Consider the following 17433-nt stretch of genomic DNA (forward strand, 5'->3'; position numbering starts at 1 on the left):
ATTTTGGAGGAGACAACCCAGGGGAGTGTCCCTAGGGATTTTTGATTGTGAGGTTCCCATTTCCCAGCCAACAGAAAAACAGAAACAAGCCTTGCACAGCGACAAAGTGTCCCTTGCCACTGTTAAAGACCGGGGCCTCCTGGAGCCACTCAGAGAAAAGAGGAACTACAAGACGGACATCTCCGGGTTGGAGTCCTCTAAATGGCCACCTGGTGGCCTAAAAGGGGCCTCGGGTGTGCACACGACTTCTGGCTGAGGGGACTTCTGATGAATAGGTAGGGAAGAGGAACACTCACCGAAGAGGGCGACTGCAGAGCAGTGGCACAAAAGAAACCGGAATGCTTGATGTACTCAGGAAGGTTTCTGAAGCTGGAGTAGCAGGTTCGTGAGGGAGGAGGTTCCTAGGGTCCCCCTGAGGGGTCCCGAGGAGGGGGGTCTCCTCCCGGGTTTCGGCACCAACTGTTTTAATTAATTTAGGGGAGTTAAATAAGTTTAACATGAGACCAAATTAAGTAAGAAAGTGGCAGGTTTTAATTGCAAATATGCAGCAACTCTAGGGCGAGTTTCTCCGGTCCACAAGTATGGGGCCAGGGAAGTCACGCCGGCTCCTGCCGTTGGCGAACTTTTATGCATTGGCACCGGAAAGGGGAGGGCAGTGGGCGGGATAGGGGCGTCTTCATAGGCGTGGTCGGGTAAGTTTCGGTTTCTTCAGATTGATGTCATGTGGCGCATGCTCAGTTGATCCACACTTTCCCGGGCGCAGGCAAGTTGGTGATGAAGAACCTGGAAGCAACAGGGACTGCGCCATCTTGTTCATCTTCCTCCATCTTGTCCCTTTTCCCTCACCCAAACAGATACCAACAACATTATTGAATGTTACCCTAACTTGAATTATTTCTGGTAGTGACAGGGTTTTCTAGTAGCAATTTAAATAGATTTATATACTACTATGTAATCTATGGATTGTTGGGAGTCATTTTAATGTAAGCATTTTAACAATGAAAATTGCATTATGCTTAGAACATATAGGGACAATAAAAGTCACAACCCTCTTGAGCTTTTTAGAACCCCTGATGCTTTGAAATGTGTGTTAAAGCATTACTCATGACTATTTCTTTCCTAAAATGATGGCAGCTGTGTTTCCTATCTTGTGATGAGTATTTTTAAGATCACCATACAGAAAAGAGCAAGATTGTATTTAGAGCACATGTCGGGTTTATATGGTGCAGTTTTGGCAAAAATAAAACAAAGAACAAAAACTTTGTGAGTAGATTCTTTGATAGAAATAGTTCACAATTAATAAGTACTTAGAAAACTGAAAACTAGAATCACCTCCAATAGAATTGCAGTGTTTTTATTTAACAATGGCAAGCAGATACAACATATTTAAAAAGTTTTTGTGGATTGCTTATAAAAGTAAAATGCTAGATTTATTGGTCTATGATACTAGAAAATGGATTTTATTATTTTAAGCCTTTTTTCATGATCCTCTTTCCTTACCCAGCTGGGTAAATGTTCCTCCTTTTTCCACTTATAACACCTCAAGCAAATCATTCTGTTTTCCTCATTGAACTGAAATGACGTATTTATACTCTGATTTTTCTTTCATTTCATTTTTTATTTTTTTAATTATACTTTAAGTTCTAGGGTACATGTGCACAACGTGCAGGTTTGTTACATATGTATACATGTGCCATGTTGCTTATCGGCTTAAGGAGATTTTGGGCTGAGATGATGGGGTTTTCTAAATAGACAATCATGTCATCTGCAAACAGGGACAATTTTACTTCTTCTTTTCCTAACTGAATACCCTTTATTTCTTTCTCTTGCCCGATTGCCCTAGCCACAACTTCCAACACTATGTTGAATAGGAGTGGTGAGAGAGGGCATCCCTGGCTTGTGCCAGTTTTCAAAGGGAATGCTTTCAGTTTTTGCCCATTCAGTATGATATTGGCTGTGGGTTTGTCATAAATAGCTCTTATTATTTTGAGATATATCCCATCAATACCGAATTTATTGAGAGTTTTTAGCATGAAGGGCTGTTGAATTTTGTCAAAGGTCTTTTCTGCATCTATTGAGATAATCATGTGGTTTTTCTCTTTGGTTCCGTTTATATGCTGGATTATGTTTATTGATTTGCATATGTTGAACCAGCCTTGCATCCCAGGGATGAAGCCCACTTGATCATGGTGGATAAGCTTTTGGATGTGCTGCTGGATTCGGCTTGCCAGTATTTTGTTGAGGATTTTTGCATCAATATTCATCAAGGATATTGGTCTAAAATTCTCTTTTTTTGTTGTCTCTCTGTCAGGCTTTGGTATCAGAATGATGTTGGCCTCATAAAATGAGTCAGGGAGGATTCCCTCTTTTTCTATTGATTGGAATAGTTTCAGAAGGAATGGTACCAACTCCTCCTTGTACCTCTAGTAGAATTCGGCTGTGATTCCGTCTGGTCCTGGACTTTTTTTGGTTGGTAGGCTATTAATTATTGCCTCAATTTCAGAGCCTGCTATTGATCTATTCAGGGATTCAATTTCTTCCTAGTTTAGTCTTGGGAGACTATAATTGTCCAGGAAATTATCCATTTCTTCTAGATTTTCTAGTTTATTGGCATAGAGGTGTTTATAGTATTCTCTGATGGTAGTTTGTATTTCTGTGGGGTCGGTGGTGATATCCCCTTTATCATTTTTTATTGTGTCTATTTGATTCTTCTCTCTTTTCTTCTTTATTAGTCTTGCTAGCGGTCTATCAATTTTGTTGATCTTTTAAAAAAAACAGCTTCTGTATTCATTGATTTTTTGGAGGGTTTTTTTGTGTCTCTATCTCCTTTAGTTCTGCTCTGATCTTAGTTAATTCTTGCCTTCTGCTAGCTTTTGAATGTGTTTGCTCTTGCTTCTCTGGTTCTTTTAATTGTGATGTTAGGGTGTCAATTTTAGATCTTTCCTGCTTTCTCTTGGGGGCATTTAGTGCTATAAATTTCCCTCTACACACTGCTTTAAATGTGTGCCAGAGATTCTGGTATGTTGTATCTTTGTTCTCATTGGTTTCAAAGAACATCTTTATTTCTGTCTCCATTTCATTATGTACCCAGTAGTCGTTCAGGAGCAGGTTGTTCAGTTTCCATGTAGTTGAGCAATTTTGATTGAGTTTCTTAGTCCTGAGTTCTAGTTTGATTGCACTGTGGTCTGAGAGACAGTTTGGTATAATTTCTGTTCTTGTACATTTGCTGAGGAGTGCTTTACTTCCAACTATGTGGTCAATTTTGGAATAAGTGCGATGTGGTGCTGAGAAGAATGTATATTCTGTTGATTTGGGGTAGAGAGTTCTGTAGATGTCTATTAGGTCCACTTGGTGCAGAGTTGAGTTCAATTCCTGGATATCCTTGTTAACTTTCTGTCTCGTTGATCTGTCTAATGTTGACAGTGGGGTGTTAAAGTCTCCCATTATTTTCGTATGGGAGTCTAAGTGTCTTTGTAAGTCTCTAAGGACTTGCTTTGTGAATCTGGGTGCTCCTGTATTGGGTGCATATATATTTAGGATAGTTAGCTCTTCTTGTTGAATTGATCCCTTTACCATTATGTAATGGCCTTCTTTGTCTCTTTTGATCTTTGATGGTTTAAAGTCTGTTTTATCAGAGACTAGGATTGCAACCCCTGCTTTTTTTTGTTTTCCATTTGCTTGGGAGATCTTCCTCCATCCCTTTATTTTGAGCCTATGTGTGTCTCTGCATGTGAGATGGGTCTCCTGAATATAGCAAACTGATGGGTCTTGACTCTTTATCCAATTTGCCAGTCTGTGTCTTTTAATTGGAACATTTAGGCCATTTACGTTTAAGGTTAATATTGTTATGTGTGAACTTGATCCTGTCATTATGATATTAGCTGGTTATTTTGCTCGGTAGTTGATGCAGTTTATTCCTGACATCGATAGACTTTACATTTTGACATGTTTTTGCAATGGCTGGTACCTGTTGTTCCTTTCCATGTTTTGTGCTTCCTTCAGGATCTCTTGTAGGGCAGGCCTGGTGGTGACAAAATCTCTAAGCATTTGCTTGTCTGTAATGGATTTTATTTCTCCTTCACTTATGAAACTTAGTTTGGCTGGGTATGAAATTCTGGGTTGAAAATTCTTTTCTTTAAGAATGTTGAATATTGGCCCCCAATCTCTTCTGGCATGGAGAGTTTCTGCCATGAGATCTGCTGTTAGTCTGATGGGCTTCCCTTTGTGTGTAACCTGACCTTTCTCTCTGGCTGCCCTTAACATTTTTTCCTTCATTTCAACTTTGGTGAATCTGACAATTATGTGTCTTAGAGTTGCTCTTCTCGAGGAGTATCTTTGTGGCGTTCTCTGTATTTCCTGAATTTGAATGTTGGCCTGCCTTACTAGGTTGGGGAAGTTCTCCTGGATGATATCCTGCAGAGTGTTTTCCAACTTGGTTCCATTTTCCCCGTCACTTTCAGGCACACCAATCAGGTGTAGATTTGGTCGTTTCATATAATCCCATATCTCTTGGAGACTTTGTTCATTTCCTTTTACTCTTTTTTCTCCACATTTCTCTTCTCATTTTATTTCATTCATTTGATCTTCAATCACTGATACTCTTTCTTCCAGTTGATCGAGTCGATTACTGAAGCTTGTGCATTTGTCACGTAGTTCTTGTGTTATGGTTTTCATCTCTATCAGCTCTTTTAAGGTCTTCTCTGCCTTAATTATTCTAGTTATCCATTCTTCCATTCTTTTTTCAAGGTTTTTAGTTTCTTTGCACTGGGTACATAGTTCCTCCTTTAGCTCTGAGACGTTTGATCAACTGAAGCCTTCTTCTCTCAACTCGTCAAAGTCATTCTCCATCCAGCTTTGTTCCATTGCTGGCGATGAACTGCGTTCCTTTGGAGGGGTAGATGCTCTCTGATTTTTTGAATTTCCAGCTTTTCTGCACTGCTTTTTCCCCATCTTTGTGGTTTTATCTGCCTTTGGTCTTTGATGATGGTGACGTACTGATGGGGTTTTGGTGTGGGTGTCCTTTCTCTTTCTTAGTTTTCCTTCTAAGAGTCAGGACCCTCAGCCGTAGGTCTGTTGGAGTTTGCTTGAGGTCCACTCCAGACCCTGTTTGCCTGAGTGTCAGCAGCCGAGGCTGCAGAAGATAGAATATTGCTGAACAGCAAGTGTTGCTGTCTGATTCTTGCTCTGGAAGCTTCGTCTCAGGGGTGTACCCCACCATGTGAGGTGTGAGTTGTTGGTCTGCTCCTAGTGGGGGATGTCTCCCAGTTAGGCTACTCAGGGGTCAGGGACCCACTTCAGCAGGCAGTCTGTGTGTTCTCAGATCTCAACCTCTGTGCTGGGAGATCCACTGCTCTCTTCAAAGCTGTCAGACAGGGGCATTTACCTCTGCCGAGGTTTCTGCCTCTTTTTGTTTAGCTATGCCCTGTCCCCAGAGGAGGAGTCTACAGAGGCAGGCCATCCTCCTTGAGCTGTAGTAGGCTCCACCCAATTCGAGCTTCCCAGAGGCTTTGTTTACCTACTTAAGCCTCAGCAATGGTGGTCACCCCTCCCCCAGCCTCACTGCTGCCTTGTAGTTAGATCTGCTGTGCTAGCAATGAGGGAGGCTCTGTGGGCCTGGGACTCTCTGGGCCAGGTGTGGGATATAATCTCCTGGTGTGCCATTTGCTAAGACCCTTGGTAAAGTGCAGTATTAGGGTCAGAGTTACCCAATTTTCCAGGTGTTGTGTGTCTCAATTTCCTTTGGCTAGGAAAAGGAATTCTCTTCCCCCTTGCACTTTCCAGGTGAGGTGATGCCTCGCCCTGCTTCAGCTCTCACTGGTCGGGCTGCACCCATGGACCAGCGCCAACTGTCTGACACCATCCAGTGAGAGAAACCCGGTACCTCAGTTGAAAATGCAGGAATCACCCATCTTCTGTGTCACTTACACTGGGAACTGAAGGCTGAAGCTGTTCCTATTCGGCCATCTTGGTCGTACCCCCCCGAAGATTATTTTTATCTTTCAACCTTTTGTGGAGTAACTTTGTACTACAACAACAATCAGTTTGTTTGTCTGCCAATTTACCCCCAGTACAATTATATCATATTTCGTTTAAAGCCCCGATGAAGAGATTAAGATACAATTTTCTTAAAAGAATTTATATTTTAGTTTGATTATCAAATTAAACATACAAATTTAAAAATACACATATATGCAGATATACACTGATACACTACATCAGTGGCTCACCTACTTTTTCTATAAAGGACCAGATAGTAAAGATTTCAGGCTTTGAGTACCATATGATTTCTGTTGCAAATACTCAATGTTGTTGTAGTAGCAGGAGGGCAGTATAGACAGAATATAAACAAATGAACATGGCTGTATCCAACAAAACTGTATGTACAAAAATATTCGGTGTGCTGAGTTTGGTCCATGGATTAGTTTTCTGATACCTGTTCTATATATTTAAGATGTAAAATTTATCACAAAAGATAATCCAACCAATTAGAAAATAATTCTTGGCTGGGCACAGTGGTTCAAGCCTGTAATCCCAGCACTTTGGGAGGCTGAGGCGGGTGGATTACGAGGTCAGGAGATCAAGACCAACCTGGCTAACATGGTGAAACCCATCTCTACTAAAAATACAAAAAAATTAGCCGGGTGTGGTGGTGGATGCCTGTAATCCCAGCTACTTGGGAGGCTGAGGCAGGAGAATGGCATGAACCTGGGAGGTGGAGCTTGTAGTGAACCGAGATGCCCACTGCACTCCAGCCTGGGCAACAGAACAAGACTCCATCTCAAAAGAAAAAAAAAACAAAGAAAAGGAAAGAATTCTCACTTGGTTTCTTCTGGGCTGAATTCCTGCTTTAGAGTAACCTGGTTGTTGGCAGCTATTCCCACCTTCAAGAATTATCTGGACAAACCCACCTAAAACCCCTAGTCAGGTATATCTGGTTCATTGGCTCTTTGGTAAGCGCCGGCTCTGGCCTCAGGAATAATTCTTCTGTCTGAGGGGTTGACAGGAATGTAGCTCCTGTCAACCCCTTAGACAGAAGATTCAAATAATGTCTGCTGGATGAAAGGGAAATCTGGCTGTGACATCTGTCACCCCATTGATCACCAGGGTTGAATTGGCTGATCTGCCTGGCTAGGCAGGTGTCCCCTTCCCCCCTCACTGCTCCATGTGCATCTTCCCTGAAGCTGTGTGCTCTGTCAAAGAGGGCGACCATCCCTGATAGATGAGGACCCATCTTTGGTCAGGGGTATTCAAGTAGGTACACTCCCCAACTAGAACCTCCACACAAGCTCTCAAATATTCTCTGTTTGCAGCTGTGGATGTGCCCTCAAGAATGCACCATGTGTTGACAAAATCAAATGCTGCCTGAAGGTAAAAAAAAAAGGGGTAAAGACTTATGTACTTGAAATGTCAACTATGATCTCGTTGACCTTTGCAAACTTGATAAAATGGACTCAAAACCTTGTATACCCTATGTAAATCCAAAGCCCTCCCCAGAACCTCTGAGAGCATGGCTCTCATGATCAGCTCTGGTTCCAGGCTCTGCAATCTTGAATTAGTTCAGCTTTGGGGTCATTTTTCACGTTGTCTTTTCTCATCATGCAAAGATAATACAGCCTCTCTCTTACTCTGGCTATAGTGTGGAGAGCACGTTAGGGAGTGCATGGATAAATATAGGTAAGCCAGATAGGAAGAGGTGTTTGCAGTATTTCAGGTGAGACATGTTTATTTTTACTATAATGTAGCATCTATTAGACTACAGAGTTTCGTTTTGCATATTCATATGTCCCAAGTGCCCAAACAATACCTGACACATGATAGTTGTGCAATTACCTTTTTTCAGATTGCCAACCCTGGAATAATACCAGATATGGGGATGAAAATTGTTTATTTGGTTCCAGACTTGTTGAGTTTGAGTTACTTTTACAACCTCCAATGAGGAGATGTCAAGTGGTCAGTTGCATATAATGGTCTAGAGATCAGAGGAAAGATCTATGGTTGTTATTTAAAGATGCAAGTCACCTATGGATTGCTACTAATTGAAGATAAACGTGTGGATGACATTGCCTGGGGAGTGAGTGAATGTGAGAATTGAGCCTTCAAAAATAGAAGGAATGACCAGAGAGGCAGGAGAAAGAGAAGCCAAAGGAAGAAAGTGCTTGATGGCTATCTGAAATTTTGACCCCTCAAATGATACCAAGATGGCATACAATTGTGGTAAAATGGTACATTGTGCCAGTGTACATTATGCTTTTAAAATAAATGTAGTCTTAAGATACAAGAAATGAGATTTCATTAACAAGATTAGTAAAACATAAGAACATTTGGAAGGCTGAGGTGGGTGGATCACTTGAGCCCAGAAGTTTGAGATCAGTCAGAGGAACATGGTGAAATCCTGAATCTACAAAAAAATTAGCTGGGTGCGATGGATGGTGCGCACTTGTTGTCCCAGTCACTCAGGAGACTGAGGCAGGAGAATCTCTTGAGCCCAGGAGGCAGAGGTTGCAGTGAGCCAAGATTGTGCCACTGCACTCCAGCCTGAGTGACAGAGTGAGACCCTGTCTCAAAACAAAACAAAACACACACACACACACACACAAAAAAAACCCGAAACCAAAACCAAAAATAAAAACAACAACAGCAAAAAACACATAAGAATGACATGCTTTACAAATATGTGCAGGTCCAATCAGATGCGTTGTTCCCTACCCTTGCCATGGAATGCTGTGCCTGTGCTCAGCTTGATTTCAAGGCTGAGGAAGGTGCTTGTGGAAGAGGGATGCCATTTGGAGAAAGGATTGTTTAGAGTCCATGGAAACAAAGCTTAAGGATGATTCTGGTTGTTTATTTCACCTGGCATTTACTCAACAGTGAAGTCTGAGAGTTGCCTTGTGTTCAGAGGAACCTCGAAGGGCCTGTGCATAATGTAGCATTTGCAACAGTCCTAAGTGGCCATGAGTGCAAGAGGAAAGTTATGCAAGTTATTCGAGAAGAAAGTGCTGAAGTATTGAATTTCTCCTGTGTATTTCTTCCTCCTCTCCCTTTGAAAAAAGCAATCAATTCTCTGGCCGGGCACGGTGGCTCACGCCTGTAATCCCAGGACTTTGGGAGGCTGAGGCGGGCAGATCACGAGGTTAGGAGATCGAGATCTGTCTGGTTAACATAGTGAAACCCTGTCTCTACTAAAAATACACAAAAAATTAGCCAGGTGTGGTGGTGTGCGCCTGTAATCCCAGCTACTCAGGAGGCTGAGGCAGGAGAATTGCATGAACCTGGGAGGCAGAGGTTGCAGTGAGCCAAGATTGTGCCACCGCACTTCAGCCTGGGTGACAGAATGAGACTCCATCTCAAAAATCAAACAAAAAAATCAATTATCTTGTCACTGAAGAAAATATTTGGTCTAATCATGAGTATCATTTTTGGAGGTCCAGTACTTGATATATACTTAGATGAGATATTAAAATGGGCCTCTAGCGTTTTCTCCGCTGACTCTTTACTTATAAATGCTAAATGAGATGTATCTGGCTCCAGCAGTCCAGATGGCAATGAGCCATTGTGAATTCGTCACCCAAGGTTATCCCTATAATGCTTCTGTGATCACCTTAGCGAGGAAGCTTCTTCATTGTTGTAGAAGTTAAATATATTTCATAATTTCTTACCTCTCTGTATACACTTTGCAACATTTTTTTTAACTCGTAACAGACTTTTTCAGGGGTACTTTTCTCAGAATTATGGCTGATTCAGGGTTGTTCTCTCTACAATATCTTATGTGATCTTCCAGCAAATTATATTTCTATCTTTTGAATTTTTTTTTTTTTTTTTTTTTTTTTTTTTTTGAGACGGAGTCTCGCTCTGCCGCCCAGGCTGGAGTGCAGTGGCCAGATCTCAGCTCACTGCAAGCTCCGCCTCCCGGGTTCACGCCATTCTCCTGCCTCAGCCTCCCGAGTATCTGGGACTACAGGCGCCCGCCACCTCGCCCGGCTAGTTGTTTGTATTTTTTAGTAGAGACGGGGTTTCACCGTGTCAGCCAGGATGGTCTCGATCTCCTGACCTCGTGATCCGCCCGTCTCGGCCTCCCAAAGTGTTGGGATTACAGGCTTGAGCCACCGCGCCCGGCCATCTTTTGAATTCTTATGTCACTTTAGCTGTAAGAGTCATGGTGCTTATCATTTGCTATCTTGCAATATAGTTATATTATTCATGTACATATCATCTCTCCTACAAGACTGTGAGCTTTTGAGAGACAGTGATTTGAAGTCATTGTCATATCCATCATTATTATTATAATTAGTAGGTGTTCAGTAACTAAGTAAAATAAACAAGTATCAACTTGTTTCTGCCACTAACTTTGTTGGCCTATAGTCCCACACTTCTGTTTATTGATTGATTTTTTTTTTTTGTAGACAAGTGTTGTATATAAGCCTGAAAGGGCACTGCCTATCCAATGCTGGTATTGTAATCAATGTGCTATTGCAGATCTCATATTATATTGCACCAGTGCTATGTCTTCTTGAAGATCAATTGTAAATTAACTGTAAATGATAACACATTGGCTGGTAGCTTAATTCAGGTACAGAGGAAATGGATCAGTAAGACATTAACCTAGGAAATGAAGCTCTTCTCAAGTTAACAACATAAGTTATTTCAAATAATGTCTCTCATGGAGAATTCTTAAAATTACAGAAGCTGTCATCATATTATGTAGTGAACATTGCTTGCAATATGGGTTAGTGAACCTATATTCCCAGATAGAGGGAATAAAGCAGAAATGGGAGTCACATAAGCCTTGCAATTCAGAAGAACCCATCAAAATTGTCTTTGCATCCATGGGAAATAATCAAATACTGGTCAGGAAGTCCTGAGAATATTACAGGACCATTCTGTTAGAACAACTTCTTGATTATTATAAGGCTCTTTCTCAAAGGTCATTCATTTAAAAAAAAAAGTTTGGTATTTATTACAGAGGAAGAACCAACAAAACCTGGTGATGTATGGCATAGGGGGATGATGAAGTGGGGAGTCTTTGGACTCCACTCTCCATATTGGAATGGAGGAATTCCTGTAAATACAAATATGAAAGTCAGTAGAAGAACTAGTTTGCAGATAGAGAGAGAGAGAAGGTTCGTCTTAGTTTTGGACTTGTTAAGAAGAGGGGCTACTACCCACCAGGCATTAGAAGTATGTAGTGTAACTCTGAAAGGAGTTTAGGATGCAAGAGAGATTCAGGAGATAGTTACACAGAGGTTAGAGTTCAAGTTCTGAAACTGTCAGAGGAGAAAATGCAGAGTTAGAAGTCCAAGAGAGAGTCGTGAGAAATGTCTTCATTAAGGAGACCCAGAGAGTTTCTTGTAGTGATTCAAAGCCCTTTTAGTACCATCTCAGATGTTTTTTTGAAGTCACTGCTTGAAGCTAGCCATTTGTAATAAATGAATTTCCAGATATCATTTCTGGCAAGAGATTGAGCTAAGCAAAATTTGAAGCATTTGAAGACAAGAACTTTATCTGAACCATCATTTTTGCACTTTGACATCCTCTCACAAGGGATGGGCTGCAGGGGCAGCATGGACAGCTGAGGATGTCCTCAGAGTTGTTAGCGTTTAATTGGCAATCAGGGCAGGCTCCTCCTTATATTTCAACTTGTCACTAAATGCATGATCAGTAATAGCAAGCCTGGCTGAATTATTAATGACCAAATACTTATTTTATCCAGATTCATTCACATTTGGTTTAGACTAATGAGACAAAAAAGAATGAAGTCTGGATAATATTCTGTCTACACCTACTTACCAATTTTGTATCACTGTATTAGGCAGTCTTCAATTCTGTTGTAGCTTTGGTCCAGGGTAAAGTTTTGCCATGGTAATTCATAGCCCTTTGGAATTACACCAAATTGACAAATATGTTTTAAAAAAGCAAAATGGGATATTGTTAAAAGCCCATATACTTCTGAAAAATGTTTCAGAAATACATAGTTTGCTCTTCCCTGAATGTAGATGTACAGTTATCTGTTCATTTATTGACATGATTTGGTGACTAAGCTCATTTCATACCCTAAAGCACAAACAGTAAAATCTTTTTGGAATGCTGCTGTTTTAAATGGATAGCTGTAACCTAAAATTTCATACCTTGTATTGTAAAACTAAAACCATGTTGCGTTTTCCTCTTTTACTTTAGGTCTTGAGAGCTGATGACAATAACATGGGCAATGGCTGCTCTCAGAAGCTGGCGACTGCTAACCCCCTCCGGTTCCTATTGCTGGTCCTGATTCCATGTATCTGTGCTCTCGTTCTCTTGCTGGTGATCCTGCTTTCCTATGTTGGTGGGTGAGGCCATTATTAAAGAAAAATGAAGTTAAAGTGAAAATTAGCATGATTTAGAAGAGTGATTTCTACTTAGTACTTATTTAACCTAAAGTGTCAGTCAATGAGAGGATTATCTGTTCACAACGTTATGCAAATCTGCAGTTTCAGCTACTGTAACCACTCTACTGGTTATTATTAATATTAATGAATGAGTTTATGAATGTAAAACATTTAAGGAATGATTATTAGGTTGCAGGCACTTTGAAAGTTCCTGAGAACTCCAGGATGGTTAAATTAGTCCTTTCTTAGGAGCTCACAGTTGAGAGGAAGTGATGATTATCATACAAGGCAACACATGTTTAAGATAGAAGTGTATACAAAATCCTATGGGCACATTCAAAGAAAACATCATGGAAAGTTAATGTTTTAACTTTGAAATTAAGTTAATAGAAATTTGGATTAGAAGACAGTAGTTCCGGAGTCACATTTGGCAGAGAAAATAACTAGTACAAAACTATAACCCCTTGAAAGATGAACATAGATTTAGAAACCTGGGCGAAAATTTGGCAGTGGTGGGAAATGCAGCTAGACTGATAAAGTTCAAATGAAACAGGATCTTACATTTTCATACTAAATACTAAAGGATTTGGGGTTTAGCATTTAGATCACTGGTTTTCAAACTCTATTCCATGGTAACAAGGTTCTAAGGAGGAGACTTAAGGATTGCACAAATGTTTGCTTTGACTTTCGTTAAAAAAAAAACCAGATCTTAAATACACACTCAAACTACATATTACATACCACATTTTTAACCAGATAAAAACCAGAAACCAAGTAATACGTGCTGACAGTTTAACTCATTAATATTTGCATCTTGCTATCTTTTTCTAAATGAATGATACTTTAAGTTTGAAAGGTCAACTTTTTGGAAAAAGCAATAAACTATTATCACTGGTAGCTACCTAATGATATGAATCAGGATTTTTAAAAATATGTGCAATCAAATAAAATAGAGAAATAAATATCAAGACGATGCTGATCTAATTGCATTGCCATTGATTTTGAATTTTTAAATTTTGCCAAACCTCCTTATTATTTTCTTACTGGTTTATAGAACTTACACACTTAGATCTTACAAAGTAAGTTAATCACAGTAAAATACAGCTCATATCTATTTATAGATATTAGGCTTTTATATGATATTTGTTTGAAAATAACGTTAATCTGCTATAAAAATGATTACAAAACACTGCTATGGGTGGTGGATTACCACTGGAGGATCTTTCCAAGAAAGGAGAACTCTGATTATTTTGCATTTGCAAAAGGCAATAGAACTGGATATACTACAAAGTACTGAAGGCAGAAAGAAATGAAGGCAGGGAGACCAGTTTGGGGCTCTGACTCTGGTCTAAGTGAAAGGTGATAAGGGTTTGAAATAAGGTGTTGGATGCATTAAAATCAATATAAATCAAAACTGGAGTTTGGTATGAGGGAGAGAGGAGTCAAGGCTGACTCCTGGATTTCTGGTTTGGGTAACCAGGTTTTTTAAAAAAACTGTTTGTGGGTACATAGTGGGTGTGTATATTTATGAGGTATGTTATATAATTTCCTACAGGCATGTAATAAGCAATAACCACATCATGACAAATGGGCTCTCCATCCCCTCAAGCATTTATACTTTAATGTGACAATAATCCAATTATAATCTAGTTTACAAATCAATTATACTCTATTATTTTTTACAATCCAATTATACTCTATTATTATTATTATTTTTTTTGAGATGGAGTGTTGCTCTGTTGTCCAGGCTGGAGTGCAGTGGCACAATCTCGGCTCACTGCAAGCTCTGCCTCCTGGGTGCACGCCATTCTCCTGCCTCAGCCTCCTGTGTAGCTGGGACCACAGGCGCCCACTACCACGCCTGGCTATTTTTTTGTATTTTTAGTAGAGAGAGGGTTTCACTGTGTTAGCCAGGATGGTCTCAATCTCCTGACCTCGTGATCCGCCCATCTCAGCCTCCCAAAAATCTATTATATTTTTATAATCCAGTTATACTCTATTGTTTTTAAATGTACAATTAAACTTCTATTTACTATAGTCAACCTGTTGTGCAATCAAATGATGTCTTATTAATTCTTTCTAACTATATATATTTTTTGTACCCATTAACAACCCCCACTCCTCTCCCCATCCCCTACTATCCTTCACAGCCTCAGCCTCTGATAACCATCCATCTATTCTCTGTCTCCTTGGGTTCAACTATTTTGATTTTTAGCTCCTAAAATAAGTGAGAACATTTGAAGTTTGTCTTTCTCTGTCTGACTTATTTCACTTAACATAATAACCTGCAGTTCCATTCATTTTGTGGCAAAATGACAGTATCTCATCCTTTTTATGGCTGCATAGTACTCCATTGTATATACGCACCATATTTTCTTTAGCCAATCATCTGTTGATGGACATTTAGATTGCTTCCAAATATTGACCAGTGTGATCAGTGCTGCAAAAAACATGGGAATGCAGATGTCTCTTTGATGCACAGATTTCCTTTCTTTTGGGCATATACCCAGCAGTGGAATTGCTGGATTCTATGGTAGCTCAATTCTAGTTTATTTGAGGAACCTCCAAACTGTTCTTTATAGGGGTTGTACTAATTTAAATTCCCATCAACAGTGTACGAGGGTTCCCTTTTCTCCGTATCCTCACCAGCATTTGTTATTATTGCCTGTCTTTTGGATGTGAACCATTTTAACTGAGGTGAGGCGATATCTCATTGTAGTTTTGATTTGCATTTCTCTGATGGTCAGTAATATTGAGCCCCTTTTCATATGCCTGTTTGCCGTTTGTATGCCTTATTTTGCGAAATGTCTGTTCAAATCTTTTGCCCATTTTTAAGTTAGATTATTCGACTTTTTAAAATAAAGTCGTTTGAGCTCCTTGTAAATTTTGATTATGAATCTCTCATCAGGTGGGTAGTTTGAAAATATTTTCTTCCATTATGTGTGTTGTCTCTTCACTTTGTTGATTGTTTCCTTTGCTGTGCAGGAGCTTTTTAACTTGATGTGATCCCAGCTATTCATTTTTGCTTTGGTTGCCTGTGCTTGTGTGGTATGACTCAAGAAATTTTTGCTCAGACCAATGTCCTGAAGAGTTTCCCCAATGTTTTCTTTTAGCACTTTCATAGTTTGAAGTCTTATATTTAAGTCTTTAATCCATTTTGATTTGATTTTTGAATATAGTGAGAGATAGGGGTCTAGTTTTGTTCTTCTGCATGTGGATATCCAGTTTTTTAAGCACAATTTATTAAAGAGACTGTCCTTTCCCCACTGTGTGTTCTTGGCATCTTTATAGAAAATGAGGTCTCTATAGGTGTGTGAATTTGTTTCTGGGTTCTCCATTCTGTTCCATCAGTCTGTGTGTCTGTTTGTATGCCAGTATCATGCTGTTTTGGTGACTATAGCTCTGTAGTATTATTTGAAGTCAGGAAATGTGATTCCCCCAGTTTCATTCTTTTTGCATAGGATAGCTTTGGCTACACTGGGTCTTTTGTGGTTCCGTATAAATTTCAGAATTGTTTTTTCTATTTCTATGAAGAATGTCTTTGGGATTTGGATAAGGATTGCATGGAATCTGCAGATTGCTTTGAGTACTATGGAAATGTTAACACTATTGATTCTTCCAATCCATGAACATCAAATATGTTTCCATGTTTTTGGTGTCCTCTTCAATTTTTTTCATCAGTTTTTAGTTTTCATTATAAAGATCTTTCACTACTTTGGTTAAATTAATTTGAAATCTGGGCCCATTTGTGTCCATTCTTCTTGGGAAGGTGTTTCGGGTCTTCTAAGGGACTTGAGCCTGAGACCCTACAATGCTGCAATTCTTGAAGACTTCTAGAGAAAGGTACTGCCTTGGTGGTGCTGGATAAAGTCTGAAAGAATTCTCTGAATTACCAGGCTGAGACTCTCATTCTTTTCCCTTACCTTCTCCCAAACAAACAGAGTCTCTCTCTCTCCCTGTGCTGAGCCTTATGGAACTAGGGGCAGGAACACAAGCATCCCCCTGGCCGCCACCACTGGGACTGTGCTGGTTCAGACTTGAAGCCAGCACAGCACTGAGTCTCACCCAAGGCCTGCTATAACCACTACTTGGCTACCATCTAAGTTCACTCAAAGCCTTAGAGTCTACAATCAACAGGTGGCAAAGCCAGCCAGGTTTATGTCCCTACCTTCAGGGCAGTGAGCTTCCCCAGGCCCCAGGTGGGTCCAGAGATGTTGTCTTGGAACCATGGATTGAAGTGAAAAACCTTAGAACTTCAGCTGGTGTTCTATTCTACTGCAGCTAAGCTGGTACTTAAACCATGAGACAAAGCCCTTCCCACTCTTCCCTCCCACTTCCATTGGCCAAGGAGCCTTTCCCTGTGGCCACCACCACCACCAACCCATGGGGGCTTTTGCCAGGCTACCACTGATGTTTCACTTAAAGGCCCTTCAGTCAGTTTATGATGCATGCTTCCAGGCCTGGGACTCACTCTTCGGGACAGTGGACTCCTCTCTGGCCCAGGGCAGGTCCAGAAATGCTAACTAACCAAGAGCCTAAGCCTGAATCAGGGACCCCAAGAGCCTGGTTGGTGCCCTACCCCACCGAGGCCAACCAGGCACTTAAGGTGCCGGGTAGAGTCCCCTTTACTTTTCCACCTGCTTTTCTCAAATAGAAAGAGTCTTTCACCATAGCCACCACAGCTAGGAATGTGCAAGGTCACATCTGAAGCCAGCACATCTGAGCCCAAGGCTCACCGCATATAACCTGGGTATTGCTGTTGGATATTCAGGACCATGGGGCTCTTTGGTCAGCAAGTGCTGAATCCTACCAGGTCTCTGCTGTGACAGACCAGCACTGAGTTCAATGTAAAGTCCCCCAGTTGCTGTGCTCTCCCTTTACTAAGCACACCGATTTCTCCCTGCCACCCACTGCTGGAGGATGAAGGAGAGGTGGCACAAGCACTCCCTTAGCCACCCCAGCTTGTGTCTCAGTAGGTCACGTGTCTCCCAGTCCGTCGGCTCTGAACCCAGCTCAGCACTAGGGCTTGCCTAGGAATTGCAGTCCTTGTGGCCTAGGCTGTCGCTCAAGTTCA

The 17433-nt window shown here is 40.7% G+C and overlaps 1 protein-coding gene and 1 long non-coding RNA gene across 10 annotated transcripts in view; one reads left to right on the forward strand and one right to left on the reverse strand.

The window, feature by feature from the left end:
• Positions 1–17433, forward strand: part of CORIN (corin, serine peptidase) — a 270543-nt gene that overhangs the window by 36142 nt on the left and 216968 nt on the right. For all 9 annotated transcript variants that reach the window (XR_007725852.1, XM_050791596.1, XM_050791599.1 and 6 more), the window contains exon 2: positions 12172–12316. Coding sequence is in view for 8 of the 9 variants with exons in the window: in XM_050791596.1 (XP_050647553.1) it covers positions 12172–12316 (145 nt within the window). In the remaining variant the exon portion in view is untranslated. The remainder of the gene's footprint in view (positions 1–12171; positions 12317–17433) is intronic.
• On the reverse strand, positions 314–16582 carry LOC126955259 (uncharacterized). Its single transcript, XR_007725860.1, has 3 exons — positions 16528–16582; positions 12123–12308; positions 314–783 (listed from the first exon to the last, which is right to left on the reverse strand). It is a non-coding gene; the product is annotated as an uncharacterized LOC126955259 (long non-coding RNA).

The sequence above is a fragment of the Macaca thibetana genome, chromosome 5 (genome assembly GCF_024542745.1).
Source record: "Macaca thibetana thibetana isolate TM-01 chromosome 5, ASM2454274v1, whole genome shotgun sequence".
NCBI lineage: Eukaryota > Metazoa > Chordata > Mammalia > Primates > Cercopithecidae > Macaca > Macaca thibetana.